General features: G+C 35.1%; 1 protein-coding gene across 1 annotated transcript in view; it reads right to left on the bottom strand.

The window, feature by feature from the left end:
- Positions 1–2966: 2966 nt before the first annotated feature.
- LOC129803568 (uncharacterized) overlaps positions 2967–17661 on the bottom strand; it is a 43735-nt gene continuing 29040 nt past the window's right edge. The window contains exons 3-5 of the mRNA XM_055850279.1: positions 5911–6522; positions 3580–3711; positions 2967–2975 (exon numbers count right to left, since the gene is read on the bottom strand). Coding sequence (XP_055706254.1) covers positions 2967–2975; positions 3580–3711; positions 5911–6522 — 753 coding nt within the window. The remainder of the gene's footprint in view (positions 2976–3579; positions 3712–5910; positions 6523–17661) is intronic.

Here is a 17661-nt window from a genome sequence, read left to right as displayed (position 1 = left end):
CTATTCTTTGAGATTTGAAGATTTTTATTTTGTAATTCATGATTTGAGATATATTTCTACACACAGAAAAATGGAAAATTCTTTTAGTTTAGTTTTAGTTACAATTTGCAAATCTGTAGACATTTTTCATTTTCCAGCTAATGCTGAACTTAAGTTCCCGATCTCTTAACTTGAAAGAGCTAGCCCATTTCTTTCGCTCAGAGCTTCTAAACTTAAACGCCACGGGGATTCACGTCCAATTTAAGTTCCCAGGTTTATATTATATATTCTTAAATTTAGAGTCAAAATTTTTCTGTGTGTAATTTATTGCTGAAATTTTTCCTAAAATTACCAATAAAATTTCATGATTGTGGTGAATAGTATTAGTGGGAAGTTTGTAACTTTAGAAGAACAGTGATGTTTCTGGTCACTTGGGTTCTGGCATTTGAGCGATAAGAAATAAAGGTGCGTGCAAATATTGTCTTAAGTCTCTAAATATTCGTGTTTTATTTGGATTATCTACATCCAAATACGACAATGATGTAATTTTTCGTCTTGGAATACGGAGATATCCCATTTCTGAATAAGTAAACCCGGATTATGCTCAATTGTACAATTTCTAAATTTTTAAAACAATTATGAAATTTTGAAGACCGAAGAAAAATATGTTTATTATTATTTCCTTGTACTAGGGGAGGGCTTTGATGTTTCGCACACAAAAATTATGTTCAAGTTCATTGATTTTTTCTGACTACCATGCAAACTGTATCGATTCTCCAGCTATGCCAAAAATATCTTTCACTTATATGGTTCATAAGCCCACCTCACAAAATTCCAGGAAATTCCCAGATTTTCCTCTAAACGAAAATGAAAATTTAGTGGCGTTTTGTGCGATGTATCAGTCAAGTTTCCATCTTCGCATACGATTCACGCCATCATTGATCACCCCATTTTCACCGTAAATTTTGCACCGGACACTAAAACTTGCACATCATTGTTTGAAGGGAACTCTAATCTACTTGATTAAACCGTTTTTATAAGGAATAAAACGCTTTAATATCACTTTTTTGGAAATTTTGTAAGAGATGTTTTCATAACACTAAATACCACTTTTTTGCTTGATTACATAGGAATTTCATTCTGGAAAGGCTAAGTCTGGTGAATGCTTTCTTGAAAAGTCCAAATATCACCAAATTTACACGAATCAATAAGTTTTTAACAAGGTTTTTAAAGCAAAAAATTGACTAAACCTCTGCAAGCAAGAAGACCGCATAAGATTCCACCATTCCTCTACAGAGCCGGATATGCTCAAAAATGTTTTAATGCGCATCATTGAAAATTTTTCTGTCCCTACAGCTAGAGTTGGTAAATTTTAATAAATTTCATGAATTTCCGCCTAAAGTAGATGGCGACTGCTGTGAAATTTCTGAAATTTTACCATCTCTACCTACAGCTACAGGAATCGGGATTTAGCACAGAGATTGAGCTTCAGAGGGTAAACAGGCCAAAATTTTCACAAAACCGTCTCTCACGGGCAATATTTTTTTCTTTGACGCGAAAAACAACACAAAAGTGAGGTTATATCAAAGATGCTCAAAAAACCAGTTGTAAGCTATGAGAGCTTATTGTAGATGTGATTCTTTCGTTGCACATACAGTTTGTGCAAGCTTGAATAATATTTTTATATCAAAGAAATGTAAAATTTATTTTACAATTACCCAACTGTGGCCTATTTGAGTCAAATTACTTCTTGTTTATCGACTTTAAGATTTTAAGTTTCACTTTTTAGTGGTGGACCAAATCGGTAAATTACAATATACGTGAATATGAGAGATCGCATCTAAAATTAAGTTTCCTGGAAAATGTGCAAAGAAGCAATGTCTTCTATGTGCGATCGATAAATGTAAGTCAAGTTTGTAAATTTTCTTCAACCCACAAAAACGGCCTTCTCTAGCCCAAAAGGTTTTTACATAAATATAAACCCTAACAACGCCTCTACCCCCTGTGATAGTCGTTTTTCAGAAAAGTGATATTAATTTTGCGAAATCGTACGAAGTATTACACAGCAAAATTACAGTTTTGGACCTGTTTTTAATTCTTGCTTCCTGAAACTAAGAAAAAACAATTAGACTCCTAACTTTTTCAGGTAGCAGTTTGAAGGTATCGTATGTGCGAACCATTAAAGCCTTCCTCTATATAACCATTTTTCTTCATCTCCTTATCAGTTCTATGCTTAGATTATTTATTTATTCGAGCTCTGAAACATGAGTAATATTAACTTGAACAGTTCATTCAATGCTTCAGCATGCAATTGTTGTCCAGTAGTGGGTATAATACAAAAAGTGACATTGTGTTCCAAACTCTTTTTTTCAAAATAACTCTTTTCAGACTGAAAATAACTCGTTTTAAAAGTTAAAATAACAAGTTCCAAGACTTAAAAAAAAATCGTTTTTGGAGTTAAAATAACTCTTTCAAATTCCAAAATGGATAGTTTTTGCAATTTTATTTATTTTTTTATTTTATCATTTTCTTTATTAATATTTTCTTGATCTCAAGTTCCATATAGTCCGAGCGAAATATCACGTATGATGCACGCACATATCTACATGAAACACTGTTAGGCGTATTTCTAGTTGATGTTCCATATGAACTTTGTCACATGAAAATCTTCTTGACTGAATTATAGTCTTAAAACGAAAACACTTAAGCATATACTTCAGTCGAGATGAAATTTTACGTCGAAAAAGAGTAATAATTACATCGATATCCGACGAATTAATTCAATTCGCACGAAGAGTTGTTTCAACTCTATTTACTAAATTTTGCAACGAAAAAAAGTAACAATTACATCGATATTCGTAGATTTAATTCAACTCTGCCATAGAGTTGTTTTAACTTTGAGTTTATAATATAGGTTTAAATCCGTGTCTTCACAGAATATAAATTCTTCACTTTAATTCATTACAAACTCTATTGATTTAGATAGATTAAGTATCCTAGAAAGCACATTCGAAGCCAGAATTCAAACCAGGGAGGGGTGGAATGATAACTTTTCGACACTATCGAATCGATAGTATCGATAAATCTATATCTGTTAGATTAACTGGATGTCGACTTTTTACGCATTGATGGATCATTTATTGTAACATTCTTAAAAGAATGTGACTGTTAATATAGTTAAAGGAAGTGCAGTTGTCGTTTAAAGTTTTCAGAATCGACAGTCGATAGTTTCGAAAACAAGTTATCATGTCACCCCAGGAAAGAAGATAAAGGCCACAAATTCGACAGGATGTTAATTTTTCCGTCTACCATTTTGCGCAAAAATTTTGGATAATCAATGAACCGCCCCGTATTGGTTATTTTCTCAACTTTTAGATAATTGAGAAAATAGATAATAGGTTTAGCGACGTTCATTAAAACTAGTTAAAACGTTAAGAACAGTTGATTTATTTGATTCTGTTGTAATGTAACTCAAATTTTTCAATATTTAAGATAAATTCTTTGTGTATAATAACCTGGCTCTCCCCTATAACGTTAATGTATCAGGCGTTTTGAGATTTGGTATATGATATTAATTAAGTGGAAAAAGCTCTCACTCACTCTCTCTGAGGCTACCTTACAGACCTGCTGCAGACATTTCAGTTCCGGGAAAGATGTTTTAATTTCGCCAAAAATAGCTGCTGGACATGCTTCCAATAATAGAACTGCATGGTATCCCATTGTGAATTGTATCTGCAAATGGGAACTCCCGCATTTCAGTTTTTTTTTTCAGCAACATTATTCAATTAGCACAATTACCTTCGTGTTCAGATGCGGAACAGGTATAGATATGAATTAGTGGTGAATTCACGACTGATTACCGCTGCTTTTCCCTGTGGAGTGATATGAAAATTTTTACCGCATACAGAGTATTCACGCCATCATAAAACACACTGTCGATGTCAACAGTCACAGCCGGGGAAATCCACCCTCGTAGGACTTGCGACAGCTTGCATGCACTCCAGAAGCTCAAAACCGTTTTTCCCACTTTGTGTCACACAGTGTATAAATCCGTCACACGTGACATGAGCTTTTCTCCATATCAGAAAATATGAATGTTTTGGATCAAAATTTCCTCCGCATGAAAAGACTTTTTTGTGGAGAATAAATGGTTTTAACTATGAGAAAAAAACTGGATTTGTAAGGATTTATTCAACTGAAACTAAAGTTGCAATTTAAAGGGATTCTTTAATCTTTCAGCTATATTGAAAATTGTTATGTGTAGAACATTAACTGAAAAGACTGAAAAGTCAAACGGTGGTGGAGCAATCCAAATTCAAAGAAATTATGGACAAAGATTTAAATAGTAAAAAGTAAATGTGGGTGGGGCAAAATTTCAATTCAAAAATTTTAAAGTTCGATCACTTCCAAGGTAAAATTTTTCGATATTTTCCAATATAAAAGAAAACTAGACTTAGAAATTTCTTTCATGGATTTTCTTAACCTTGAAACCTCTTTGAAATGGAATAAAGACCAAAAAATTATCTTCACTTTTCTTACCACTATTCTTACCCATCATAATCATTCATTCATTCATTCATTTTCAACCGCTTATCCCTATTGGGGTCGCGGGCCCATGACACCAAGGTTAACAGCCCACGCCTGTCGGTCCTCCGCCACTTCAGGAAGATGTTCGAGTTCGATCCCAAGGCGCTCCCATGCAAGATCCTGAATTTGATTCAGCCACCTTGTCCTAGGTCTGCCTCGAGGCCGAGGTCTCCTCACAATGGCTTGCATAGCTTTTCTGGGGAATCTTTCTTCATTCATGCGTTGAACATATCCATACCATCGAAGTTGTGATCTCTCAACCCGAAGAAGCAGCTCCTCGACTCTTAGTTCCTCACGAACGGCCACATTCCTCACTCGATCTCTACGAGTGATTCCCTTAACCGCTCGAAGGTACCTCATCTCGGCAGCTTGTACTCGCGATCTTACCCTTTCGGTCATTACCCAAATTTCATGACCATAGGTGAGAATAGGAATGAACACAGCTTTGAAAACCGATAATTTAGCCGATCGACTAAGCTCGGCCTTCCTCAACACGCTTCTGCCAAGCTCCCTCGCAACTGCAGAAGCCTGACCGATTCGCGACGAGAGTTCTGCCTCCATCCTACCATCACTCGTGAATAACACCCCGAGATACTTGAACTTCTTCACCTGTGTCAATGAGGCTCCACTAACATGTAGAGTGCATCCCACAGATTCTCGGGAAATCACCATTACCTCCGACTTTTTGTCGTTCACATTCATACCTGTTTCGGCACAAACATTTACAAATCGGTCAAGTGTGCGCTGAAGCTTTTCTTTGGAAGATCCAAAAAGAACCAAATCATCTGCATAAAGGAGATGGCTCACCCTGAAATCCCCAATACGAATCGCATTCTGCCCCCGACTGCGTTCCATAATCTTGTCCATATATATTATGAACAACAATGGTGATAGAACACACCCCTGGCGCAGTCCAACACTCACCTGAAAACCTTCCGACTTGGATCCGTTTACACGAACACAGCTACTACAGTCTCTGTACAATGACTGGATAGCTCCCACCAATTCCTCATCCAGTCCGTACTCGTGCAGTACATCCCAAAGTTGTTCTCTCGGTACTCGGTCATATGCTTTTTCCAAATCTATGAAACAAGCATAGAGTGGAATTGCATACTCCCAAGCCTTTTCGACAATCATCCTCAGGGTAAAAAGCTGATCCGTGGTGCTTCTACCAGGTCTGAACCCGCATTGTTCCTCACCCAGTCTGGGTTCGACTATTTCTCGGCATCTTCTCTCAAGGACTTTGGCATACACTTTGCCAGGCAAACTCAGAAGGGAAATTCCCCTATAATTGGAGCAATCTTTCTTGTTTCCCTTCTTGAATATGGGTATAATGACCCCAACTTGCCAGTCCTTCGGTGCTCTCCCACTTTGCCAAGCCACCTTAATGACACGCGTGAGCCAATTGGCACCCGCTATACCCATGAGTTTTAGCATTTCGGGACGTATTTCGTCAATTCCTGCAGCCTTTCCATCCTTCAATTTACTGATTGCATACAGGACTTCACTCTCTGAAGGACTACTTTCCTCCCTGCCTTTACTCATGGGTACGTCACCATCAGTGCCTTGCTGAGGATTGAGCAATTCCGAGAAGTACTCTTTCCAGCGACTTAAAACCTCTTCCTCTTTAGTCAAAAGATTCCCATCCTTAGATGTTACTCCTTGGATGGAATTGCTCTTCTTCCCTCGGAGTCTTCGGACTGTTTGCCAGAAAGTTTTATTTGCCATCCTGTAGTCAAGCTCCAGCTTTTCACCGAACTTTTTCCACGCCTCCTCTCTAGCGGCTTTAACTGCGAGCTTTGCAGCCTTTCGCGCTTCAACGTAACGATCACGAGACTCAGAATCCTTACGCTGTATGTACAGCTTATAAGCCTTCTTTTTCTCTGAAACGGCTTCTTTTACTCCCGGTGTTCCCCACCAAGATGACCGTTTCACGTTGTTCGTCACATTAATGCGCTTAACGCCACATAATCATACGCTTTGAAAATTATAATACAAAATAAGTGTTATTTTAATATAATCAGTTTTCTTTTTTTTAGCTGCTGTAATATTTTTAGTAACAGGAACAAAAAATAAAGAAATTTTAAACAATTTGAAACTAAAAGATTAAAAATCAGCAAATTTGGAACGCAGTTTACATGTAAATGTTGTATTTTTTTTATTAAGCTCAAATAAGAAATATCATCAAAGAGTTAAAAGGTTAGAAAATCCAAAGAAATCGTTAAATTTTTATTTTGAATATTTGTTCTTGCAAACAGTTCTCGGCCCACCGAAATGGATAAAATTGGCTTGACGCGATTCTTCACCTCTAAAATTCAACTTACAATCGAATTTTCACGTATTCCGAGTTGCAGGCACCCCGAGTTGCACGCATTTCGAGGTCACCTGTAAAGAATCTCAGCTACCATAAGCTTATCTGGGCTTATTACTGGTCATTTTCTATTTTAAATAGTCTGAGTGGGGAAGGCCAACAAAAGAAAAAAAATCATTGACATCGGTTAATAAATATTAGAGCCTTGACAGACCTGAGGATTAGCCGAGAGACGCCCTAGCGTAATTATATTAGAAATAATATTCAAAGTACATTTCCATCATTTTCCATAAAGTTGTCTCTCGGCTTAAGTCGTAAGTGTGTCTAGGGCGTTAGAGATAGAGTCCGATTTATATGGATATAGTAAGGGTTGGGGTACAATGGGTTGGGGTAGAGACCGATGGGATCCATCGGTCAGAAAGATCTTGCTCTCTGATACAATATATACTAAAATTTTATGAAAACCGCTGCAGAAACACCAAAAACTCAGTCCACTCAAGACATTTTTGGTTACAGCTCGGGTCAGGGAACATCGAGGGAAGACTGCGACCCACCGTTGGAAAGGTCTCGATCTCAGCTACAACATACTAAAATTTAAAGAAAAAGCATCGTCTGGTTTTCGAAATATTCTAGATCGATTAATCGAAAATCGATTTTTCGATTAATCGAAAATCGATTTTTCGATTAATCGAACCTTCGATTTTTCGATTAATCGAACCTTCGATTAAATCGGATGAAGTTACTGTGTCATGAGGTTTGTCAGGGGCATGACATTTCCTATGTTTCCCATATGTATCTAGCGAGCCGAAAAAACTTTTTAGTTTATTAGCTGTTTTCTGTCATTGTAAAATGAATTAACAAAAAATACTGATACAAAATAAAAGCCAATTTAATAACGAAATGGCAACCGAAAACCCTAAATTAGAAACCTACGTAGTTTTGGAGATATCTCGTGAAATGTGTACGAAAACAGGGGAAAAGATACACTAAAACCGGTCGCATTTTTCAGAGCTAATGTCACCCCCCTGAGGTTTGTAGTACTCCACGCCACGAGAGCCTTTCATAACACAAAAAATTTTCGCATTCCGATAATTAGAACCAAAGATATATCTATTTAAATATTTAATTTTTGACCCCATCTAGCTCTGGCCGAGGGGGTCGGAGGGGGGTTATGTTTGCTATCGATGGAAAGCTCTTAGGCCCAGCTATAACATACTCAAATTTGAGGATGATCAATGTCATAGGGGCTGAATTATTGAGAATACAAAATTTAGGAGTATACCAAAATGGAGGAAGGGGGATGGGGGGGTTGACATCATCAACTTATGATTGGCGTTTAAAATTTTCCGAAAACCGCTTATCGATATCTCTTTCCGTTCTCTCGCCAGAAGTGGTTATAATACAGACGGGTCAGGACGGGACGGGACGGACATCCACGAAAATCGATTTTTGGCGCATATAATATTCGTGATCTATGAGTGTCAAAACGTGTAAATCCAATCCGTGTGACCACAAAAGCTGAGATTGTAAAGAATCTTAGCTAAAAATATATACTATTTTTTAAATTGCAAATTCCACGTAACCCATTAAACGCCGCAATCAATTCAAAATTGATTATTTAAAGTAAAGTAGTAGAAAGGAGATTGCATGCTTATGCAAGAAAACCCACAAAGAAAAATTGAATGTACATGAAAACGTATTAGAATTTTTACTTTAACTGAAGTAAGATTTTTATAGTTACCACATAAGAATTTTTAATGACAGATATTTCATTTTAAACTTATTATTTTTCTTAAAAATCGAAATCTAATTCGAAACTATTGCTTTAAAAAAAATCAAGTATTGGAATGAGCAAGACTCTGTATCTGTCAGGCATATCCATTGAAAATTCCTTAGAATTTTAAAGTACAGGTAGAACTGTCAAGTGCACAATTTGAAGAAAGACTCAATCTTCAGAGTAGTTGACTTGGGTACAATAAAATTCAGCAAAGTTTTTCAAATACACTTATGAAAGTTAAATGGTATTAAATTTTCAATAGTTTAAAAGTGGTTATATCATCTTTCATTGTAAGTTTTTATAAGAAAGTAAAGTTCGTTCTTTAACCTGTGTCATATAATGTAACAGTTATGAATACAAATACAGCATATTCACACACATAAATCCGCAGAATTGCCATCACTTTGTTGCGACTTTAAGCACCTAAAGCGCATCAAGCATCTTTAGTATTGCTTACAGATAACTTCCAGGTAATTTATTCAACTATTCAGAAATTCTGAGTGCTTGCTCATAGAATGGATAAGCAACTAAATAAAAGTTCTCACTCAATTTAAATGGATGAAGAGTTTCTCGTGCCACTTGTTTGAGCTCTCAAGACCATCAAAGTTGATAGACGAACATTTTTTAAGCTGAATTTTGAATTTATATTCTCAAATTTTTCATTGCATGATTTCTGAAATTCCATTTTGGCATTAAAAATACCTCGGAAAATGATTTGAGGTGGTAATCAGTATCTCACCTTGTCCTAATTGTCCCTTATCACGACAGAAACATTTGTTCTCCGAATTATTACTTTCTGATTTGCTGCACAAGACCCCTCTATAAGTCAGAATATTTTCCAGAGCAATTTTCTTCATTTTATTTGCTGGGTGGGGGAGTTGATTTCTGAATATATGGAAAAGTTTTTAAGCACAAAGGTTCTTTTTTTGTGTCGAAGCAAAAAATTATATTTATAGTTTCCGCCAGGATATTTCTCAGACCTTCTCCTCTAACCTGGGGAGGATTTTCACCGGTGTTCTTTCTACCATTTCACAGGGGTGTAGTAAGATTGTGCGGCCCCAGCATATTTTTTTCTATTCCACAAAAATTTGAAAAAAAATAAAAAGAGAATAAAACTAAAAAGTTTCATTATCCAATTATCACGCATACCATTTGTCTGCACTGTAAATTTCAAGTAAAAAATTACCTTTTTGTAGTGAAGTAAAAAATGCAAAGATGCAGCTTTGCACTGTAAAATTCCTCGATTCAGCTCATTTCTATGCCCCTTTTTAATTATTTATATTAAGATGTAATTAAAATGTTATTTTAGTGCAGCAAGAGTGGCAAAATTAACAAATCAACTATTTCATTCAAATGAAATCAAGCACTGGTTCATTCTTTTCAAATAAAAGCACATCGAACTTTTACCAAAGCTTTCGAACCTCGGTTTGCGTCTTCTCCGGTGGTGGGGCAATTCGGTCAATTAAAGGTAATTAATGTGGTTTTTGCAAAATAAAATCACATCTTTTGTCTACGTACTGTATCACACTTTGCCAACTCCATTTGGGGGTATTGCATTTGATAGAAACATAAACTCTATTTACTGCTCGAATTCTATTGAGAAAGCAGTGTTATAGTATCTTCGAAGGGCCTCAGGTACGACTGAGTTACTATATCAGATTTACTAAAACTTACGTCGTGCGGACAAGTTTGTGTAACTTGGGATATTTCCTCGATTTTATAAGTTCTTTTCCCAAATTTTTACCTAGGACCCCTAGGACCCCTCGGTGACCATATCATCGTATTCTAACGATTCAAATGTATTATAGTGACTTTTATTAATTCATTTCTTTTAAGCTAGGGATGCCTTTTATTTAAGTCATGTTTCAATTTCTTCAGACTTATTGACTTATACAGTGATAAAGTGTTCTTAAAAAGTGAAGACATTCAGGTAGGTTCTATACTCGATTTGATTTATAGACAGGTTTAATATGACATTACGGAAAGCCTACCGGTCTGATGTGTTTTCTCTCTCCACATGTATGTCCTAGAACAGTTGTCATTAAATAGCGTCTTAAACAAACCTCTTTAAGACTGAATTTAAGGATGATGATAGAAAGACGTTTTTCTCTTGATTTACTGATCTTTGAAATTTTTAATCGTTTTCAGCAATTTCAGTAATTTTTGAAGAAAAAAACAATTGGTTTTGGCTTTTTTCTTAAAGGATAAACTGGGGCACCACCTAACATGGGGTAGCACTAAATCCTGCGATTTTTAATCAGATTAGTATTCTAGATGACCTACAAAACTTGTACGAATTTATAAGCACTATAGTGATGCTCGTCCATATATCCACTGAAAAAATGGTTGAAATTGTCAAAGTAGTTTAGAAATAAATATGAGTATTCGGTGCTACCCCATGTTCGGTGGTGGTCTAGTTTCCCCTTAACATCTTTAACCCAGGTATTCTCCCCTCTTCCTCTTACTGCGCCACTGGCATTTGAAGAAGGGGGCCTACGTTAAAGTTGTAGCATGTCCCATATAGTTGGAATTTATATATTACCACCCTCTATCTCTGGTATTTTCTCATACTTACCCCAATCCAAATCTTACCGTCTTTGTAGAAAATTCCTGGCCTGGTTGAAAGATTTTGTGGGTGTTTTCCTGGAGTAAATCGAAATTAGAGACAATCACGTTTTGGCTTTGGTTTACTCTTATTATCGACTACTACTCCAATTGACAATTCGACGGGTATGTGCCCAAGGCATCCCTGAGAACTTGTGCAGACAGTTTTTCAGGAGGATTTTTGGGGAGGTTGAAAGTATCTTATATGGGTGGAGAGTGAGAAAATCAAAATTACAGCGGAAATTATTTCCTCCTCTCAGATTGCAAATTCACATCAAATGCAGAGTCTCCCCGGAGGGTTCGGGGGTTAACAGCGTTTAAGCGATAGATAGTGAGACGTGATGGGAATTTCAATTGCGAAAATGACTTCTTCTAGAGCACTTCCATTGCCAAAAGGATTTCAGTTGATTTCAGTGCAGGATATACCATGAAAAATCCACTCACATTTCCACCCTTTTAATTAATTCAAACCACAAAAATTTTTCTCATTCACCATTTCACGCGACTGAGCAACAAATCCACTGTTGCAGATTCAATTCCCATCCACCCCCGGAAGGCCTTACTAGAGCTTTTTGCTGAAATTTCCTCCACAGAAGTCGCCACGGACAGATGTTTAGAGTTGGGTAGCAGAGTGTGAAAGAGGAGGAAGTCAGCAGACAATTCAGTGGTCAACATTGTGTCCTATTTGAGCACGAGGTCGTAGGTCATATTCACAGTTTTTCGAACAAATGTACTAGCTACAGATATCACGGAGCCACAATTCATTCCATGTGACACTTGCATTATATTCCACTGTTTGCCTTGGGGTTACATGGGATTTCCCATGTCTTATCGCGAAATTGCAAAAGTGTACAGAGCGAAAGGTATGGTTTTTACAATGGTGAAAAATTTCACGGATTTTTCAAAAAATTTGCTGCTGGATTAAACAACTTTACCTTAAGATAAATAGAACGATTAAAGTTTAAAGTCCAAAGAGAAACAACTTTATCCAAGCTTTATGAGAATATATAGAGTGAGAAATAATCCCCTCAAGTCTGAGAATAAATCCCGAGAACTGAATCAAATTAGCTTTTGAAGGTGATTTAATTATGTTGTGAAAAGTGTTATACCAACGAACAGTTTGCTTTAAATCTTTAAGTATATGCTACAGTATCATACACTTCAGGTAAAATTTAGAAATTTCTTAATTATTAACTTGATATTTCTTTTAATGGGTTCAAAGGTCTTTCTTAAAGCTATGTACAACTTTTAAACGATCAAAAGGTTTAGAATGAATGATATTTATAAGAAGCATAAAATCATTGCGTCCATTAAGGTGTTACGTGTGTTACGTGAGACACAAAACCCAAAATAAATCACCACATCTACTGAAGCAAAAAACTTTGTGCTCAGTAAAATATTTCATTTTAGTCACCAAAATACGTAAAATTGACCAGGGGTAACATGATAACTACTTTTTGATAGTATCGACTGTCGATTCTGAAAATTGTAAATGATAGTTACACTTTTTATGGGTGATACGAGTTTTGATCAATAGTAATATTTTTCTAAGATCGCTACGATAAGTGGTTCAGTAATGTTTAAAAAACTGTTATTCATTCAATCTATCAGATACAGACTTATCGACATTATCGATTCGATAGTATCGAAAACTTATCATTCCACGCCAGTACTGATTATAAACCATATTTGAGATGTAAAGATGGTACGTAACTACGCAACTTTTACTTATATAGGAGCATTTTATTATATTTATGCGCTAAAAATGTATACTATTTAATATTATATTTAAAAAATGATGTTTACTGACAATTTTTTTTACCAATATCGCCTCTGTTATGCAAATTATATTAAACAGTTTTTATTGAATTTTTCCGAATTTATTTCCAAAGTTTCTCTGTTCCTAAAATCCTTGATAGAATATCTCAGTAAAACTTTCAATGTGCTCTTAGTGAGTTTCACAAGGTTACCTCAGAGGTCGATTTACGGTGATGACGACAAATGATTAAATAAGGTAAGGTTGTAAAGTAGAATGACCTCTCACGCGATGCTGGGGATGGTGCAAGGTGCAGAAAATGGTCCAAGAGTCACCTCTCACGTGGTAAGATCTCCTAATCATATTTCCACAACTTCACCAGCAAAAGTAGAGTCTCCTGCACATCCCATTATTTTTGTCAATTACCAGCACTCTTCACTCCATGAAATGAGTTGTAAGGGTCATAAATATGTATTATAGATATGAGGGTGTAAAAATTAATGCGCTCCTTGTTCTCCAGACACCGCTGCGAATGGATATCAAAATTAGTTTTAATAATTTACGAGTAACTGAGAGTGTTTTAGAATGTTGGCCATAAACTAGACCATGCACTTTTCTCCTGGGAGCTTTGAAATCAACAGCAGAAAAGCTTATTTTTTTGTTCTTTTGCAATCAGACTATCTGCAATCAGAAGTACAATTTGCTAAGAAATTTATTAAATTACTTCCTTAGCCATTGTACTATTTTTCCCATTCGATTCGCTGACTCTGGTTTGAAGAGAGTGTTTCATTGTGTCAATTGAATTGGACATCCCCAAACTCTGATTTTTTTGTGCGCTTTTGGTTGGTTCTATCCTTTGTGTTGGAGGATATTTCACCAAGTGTAAAAATGCCATATTGTTGTTTATAGGGCGGAATAGTTGACATGGCTGAGTCACCAGCAACTTTTGCCCAGACACCACAAGCACAATGGCCAACAACGAGAAACGTGCCCGGAGTACTTCATCCGGCTTACATTCATACATTACCGATGTTTGTTCACCCCAAAAAGTTATGACGAAGGGTTTCCAGTTAAACATTTTGGGGAGAATGGGAAGGTGGCATTAGATGGAGCAACGCTTCGAATTCCTTCTAGTTCCTTCAGCACAACGTCTCCAAAGCGAATAGCTCTAGAGATGAGGATCAAGACGAGTGAGGATTTGTGTGGGAATTTCAAAAGCGACATGTGAGTCAATGTGGCGACACCCAAGAAACATGCTTTGTCATAAATTGATTGAAATGGTAATAGTTAATTTATAAAAGAAAGCTGTATGTAGCTTTCATATTATTCACTATACCACAGAGGAAGTATTCTTGAAACGGAATTTCTAGGTATGTATTAAATATTTTAAGATCTTAATTAAGTGCATCAAGACCTTTTTTCACGATTACTCCGAAATGACTCTAAAATGGCACTTTGCGTTCACTTTCATATGACTTATACTATTGCTAAGTCTATTTATATGGCTCCGAAATATCGTAGGAGAAAATAAAGGAGAAAAAGCACCAGGTCATATCCGTTTATATTTTACTCAAACATTTCACTAACAACTGTAAAGACAAATATCCCAGTACAGTTGATTCGAAAAGTTTTCGAATTTTTAAGTACTTATTCTGTCATTATATTAACAGAAATTTTGCTGAGGGCTCTGTTTCTAAAAATTTTTATTTTTATTTATTGTTAGCCGATTATTTTTGGAAAATAAAATGTTGTACCTAAGAAGTTTTGAGTATTTTCCGACGAATAATTTAAATAATAAAGAACCGGTGTGCGTCGGGGGATAGGGTAGCTTAGAAAAAAAACGATTCTTCCCAAAGCTTTCGGCTCGGACTCCAAGCCTCCCTCAAAGGTCAAATCTAGAATTTTCTTGCTTTGTCAATTGGTCTGGGATTTCACAGGGCATGAAATTTGGGGCTCTGCACTTTGAATTATTGATATTTTCCTTAATTATAGCTTTTAAAGATTTTTCTTTCTGTCTTTCACATGGATTTCTTTGTAAGACTGGTTTAAAGTTCAATTTATCATGAACCGTTTTTTAAAAAGGTTTTAAACTTAATAAGCCAGCAAGAAAAATCTTTAAAAGCTATAATTAAGAAAATATCAATAATTCAAAGTACAGAGCCCCAAATCCCGTGCTCTGTGAAATCCCCAACTAATTGACAAAGCAAGAAAATTCTAGATTTGACCAATGAGGAAGACTTGAAGTCCGAGCCGAACGCTTTGGGAAGAATCGTCTTTTTCTAAGACCGTCTTCAGACTAGAGGTTTAGCCTATTTTCCGAAGGTCTGAAAGCCCCATCTGGGCTTACAATCGGTTCTCTATTAAGTACCTAAGAAGACTCGCTGTAGTCAAAGAATTGTTTCATTATAGAAATTTTGGTTCGAAAACTTTTTAAAAATTAAATACTTAAAATATTTTGTGTGTGGTACTTTTCGGTTGAAGGATTGCTAACATATCAAAATCTTTATTAAAGTATTACGTAGCATACGAAAACTAAAAACAATATATTTTCTCCAATTTTTTTCAGCGTAGTAAAGAATTATTTAATACAAGGTTTTAAAAGTCGAAGTAGGTTTATCTGAAGTTAAAAAAAACCAAAAATTTCTTATTAACAGAAGAGTCAAACTCGTACGTGAACGAAAGATTTTTGTTAAGTTATCAGATATTATTTTTTTATTATAAGTTTGAAAGAAAAAAGTGCTGAATTCAATAGTGGAAAAATCTTTGTTCTTTTTATGAGTTTTTTTAGTTTCCTTTCCATCACACCTGATACGAGATATAAATTATATACAAGTACAAAGGATATATTTCAGTTTATAAAAAATAGGATATCTAATGTCGCTTGAGTATAAATGAATAATCAGATAAAGGATATTCTCTTCCTTCCGTCGCCGCAAAAGCTCACAGTTTTGAACGTGATAGCATTAGATGAGAGCTCACAGGGAACATACAAAGTTGAGAAATTCGTTGAGCTGGAATGTGAGACTTTTGGAAGATCTGTTAAGAGCCAGATGATTCATTATACCTCTTTGGATCACTTGGTCGCAAGGTGTATAGAGCATCAACAAAGCAATAATTGCACATTGGAGCTATAAGAATTTTCTCAGGTGGATATGCGTTATGATTTATGACACTCAATAATTGCAATTGTGGTCATGTTCGATGTTTTGTGTGGGGGCAACTGAATAACTTATTGGATATAAACCTGGTGTTGTTGGTGGCTGACTCTAGTTTTCACATTTCAAACTAATAAATAATCAGTTTGGGAACACATTGAGAATTTAAAATAACTTTATATAGCTTCCAATTTCCATCAATTCTTCAATACCATAACCAATCTATATGAGTTTTTGAAACGAAGAACACCATCACAAAATACTTCTCATATTGTTTTATATCAATTTTCGCATAGAATTTCTAATTTTCTGTCATATAATGATATTTTGGAATTGGGTAATAATAATATCCAGTTATAGCAAACAAATGAAAAATTATTGAATTTTCCCTGTGAAATGAAAACCATTTAATGAAATTTATTGTTAATTTTAATTCACATATTCTATTTTCAAATCTTCTTAAGAGCTTCTTGGCAACTTTTTTGCAGCCACACAAAGAATATTTCGATCAATGGTGAAACTTTGGAAAATATTTAAGTGTGAAATATTGAGAAAAAGTTATTTGGCGTATAAAGTTTTGTTATAAGAATTAATATTCTGCGCTAACAACTCTCTCAAAAGTAATTCATGAATAACTAGTAATATTGTTTAATAATAACATTAATACTGTATATAAGAACAAAAGGGGAGTTCTTCTCTGTTAACATGAAATTTATATAAATAATTTTAGAACGCTCCAGGGGAACATGTTCTACACTTTTAATACTAAATTAAAGTTGTGAATATATTCATCCTAATTAAGATAAAGTTATAATTACGATCAAAACTTAAGTGTTTTGAGTTAGACGTTTCTCTACCAATAAGAAAAATAAAGTATTTCTCAAAGTTTATTCAAGATGCATTATCAGAATTTATTATATTAATTGTTGTTAAATGAGAACATTTTATACTTTTGAATATTTTATATTTTCGAGAAACACAACCAGAACTATCAAGGGATAGAGTATAATACAATAAGTATTCTGTATCCGCTTTAGTGGTTCTTTATTATACATTCTAATCAGGGGGTGACATTAGCTCTGAAAAATGCGACCGGTTTTAGTGTAACTTTTTGTCTGTTTTCGTACACATTTCATGAGATATCACCAAAACTACGTAGGTTGTCAATTTGGGGTTTTCGGTTACTTCTTCCTTATTAAATTGGCTTTAATTTTGTATTAGTATTTTTTTGTTAGTTCATTATACAATGACAGAAAACAGGTAATAAAGTCAAAAGTTTTTTCGGCTCGCTAGAAACATATGGGAAACATAGGAAATGTCATGCCCCTGATTCTAATAATCGAAATATATTCGGAATTATTTCAAAAACTGTCTCATATTTACGAAATCTGTCTTTTTTATTTATAATATTTCAAAATATCAAAATTATGGATGGTAAAAACCTAAATCTTGACAAAAATGTGTTTAAATTATGTAATACTCCTATCTATCC

The sequence above is a fragment of the Phlebotomus papatasi genome, chromosome 1 (assembly GCF_024763615.1).
Source record: "Phlebotomus papatasi isolate M1 chromosome 1, Ppap_2.1, whole genome shotgun sequence".
In the NCBI taxonomy this organism is placed as follows: Eukaryota; Metazoa; Arthropoda; class Insecta; order Diptera; family Psychodidae; genus Phlebotomus; species Phlebotomus papatasi.
The sequence above is the reverse complement of the archived record's forward strand: the minus strand, read 5'-3'. Positions and strand labels throughout refer to the sequence as shown.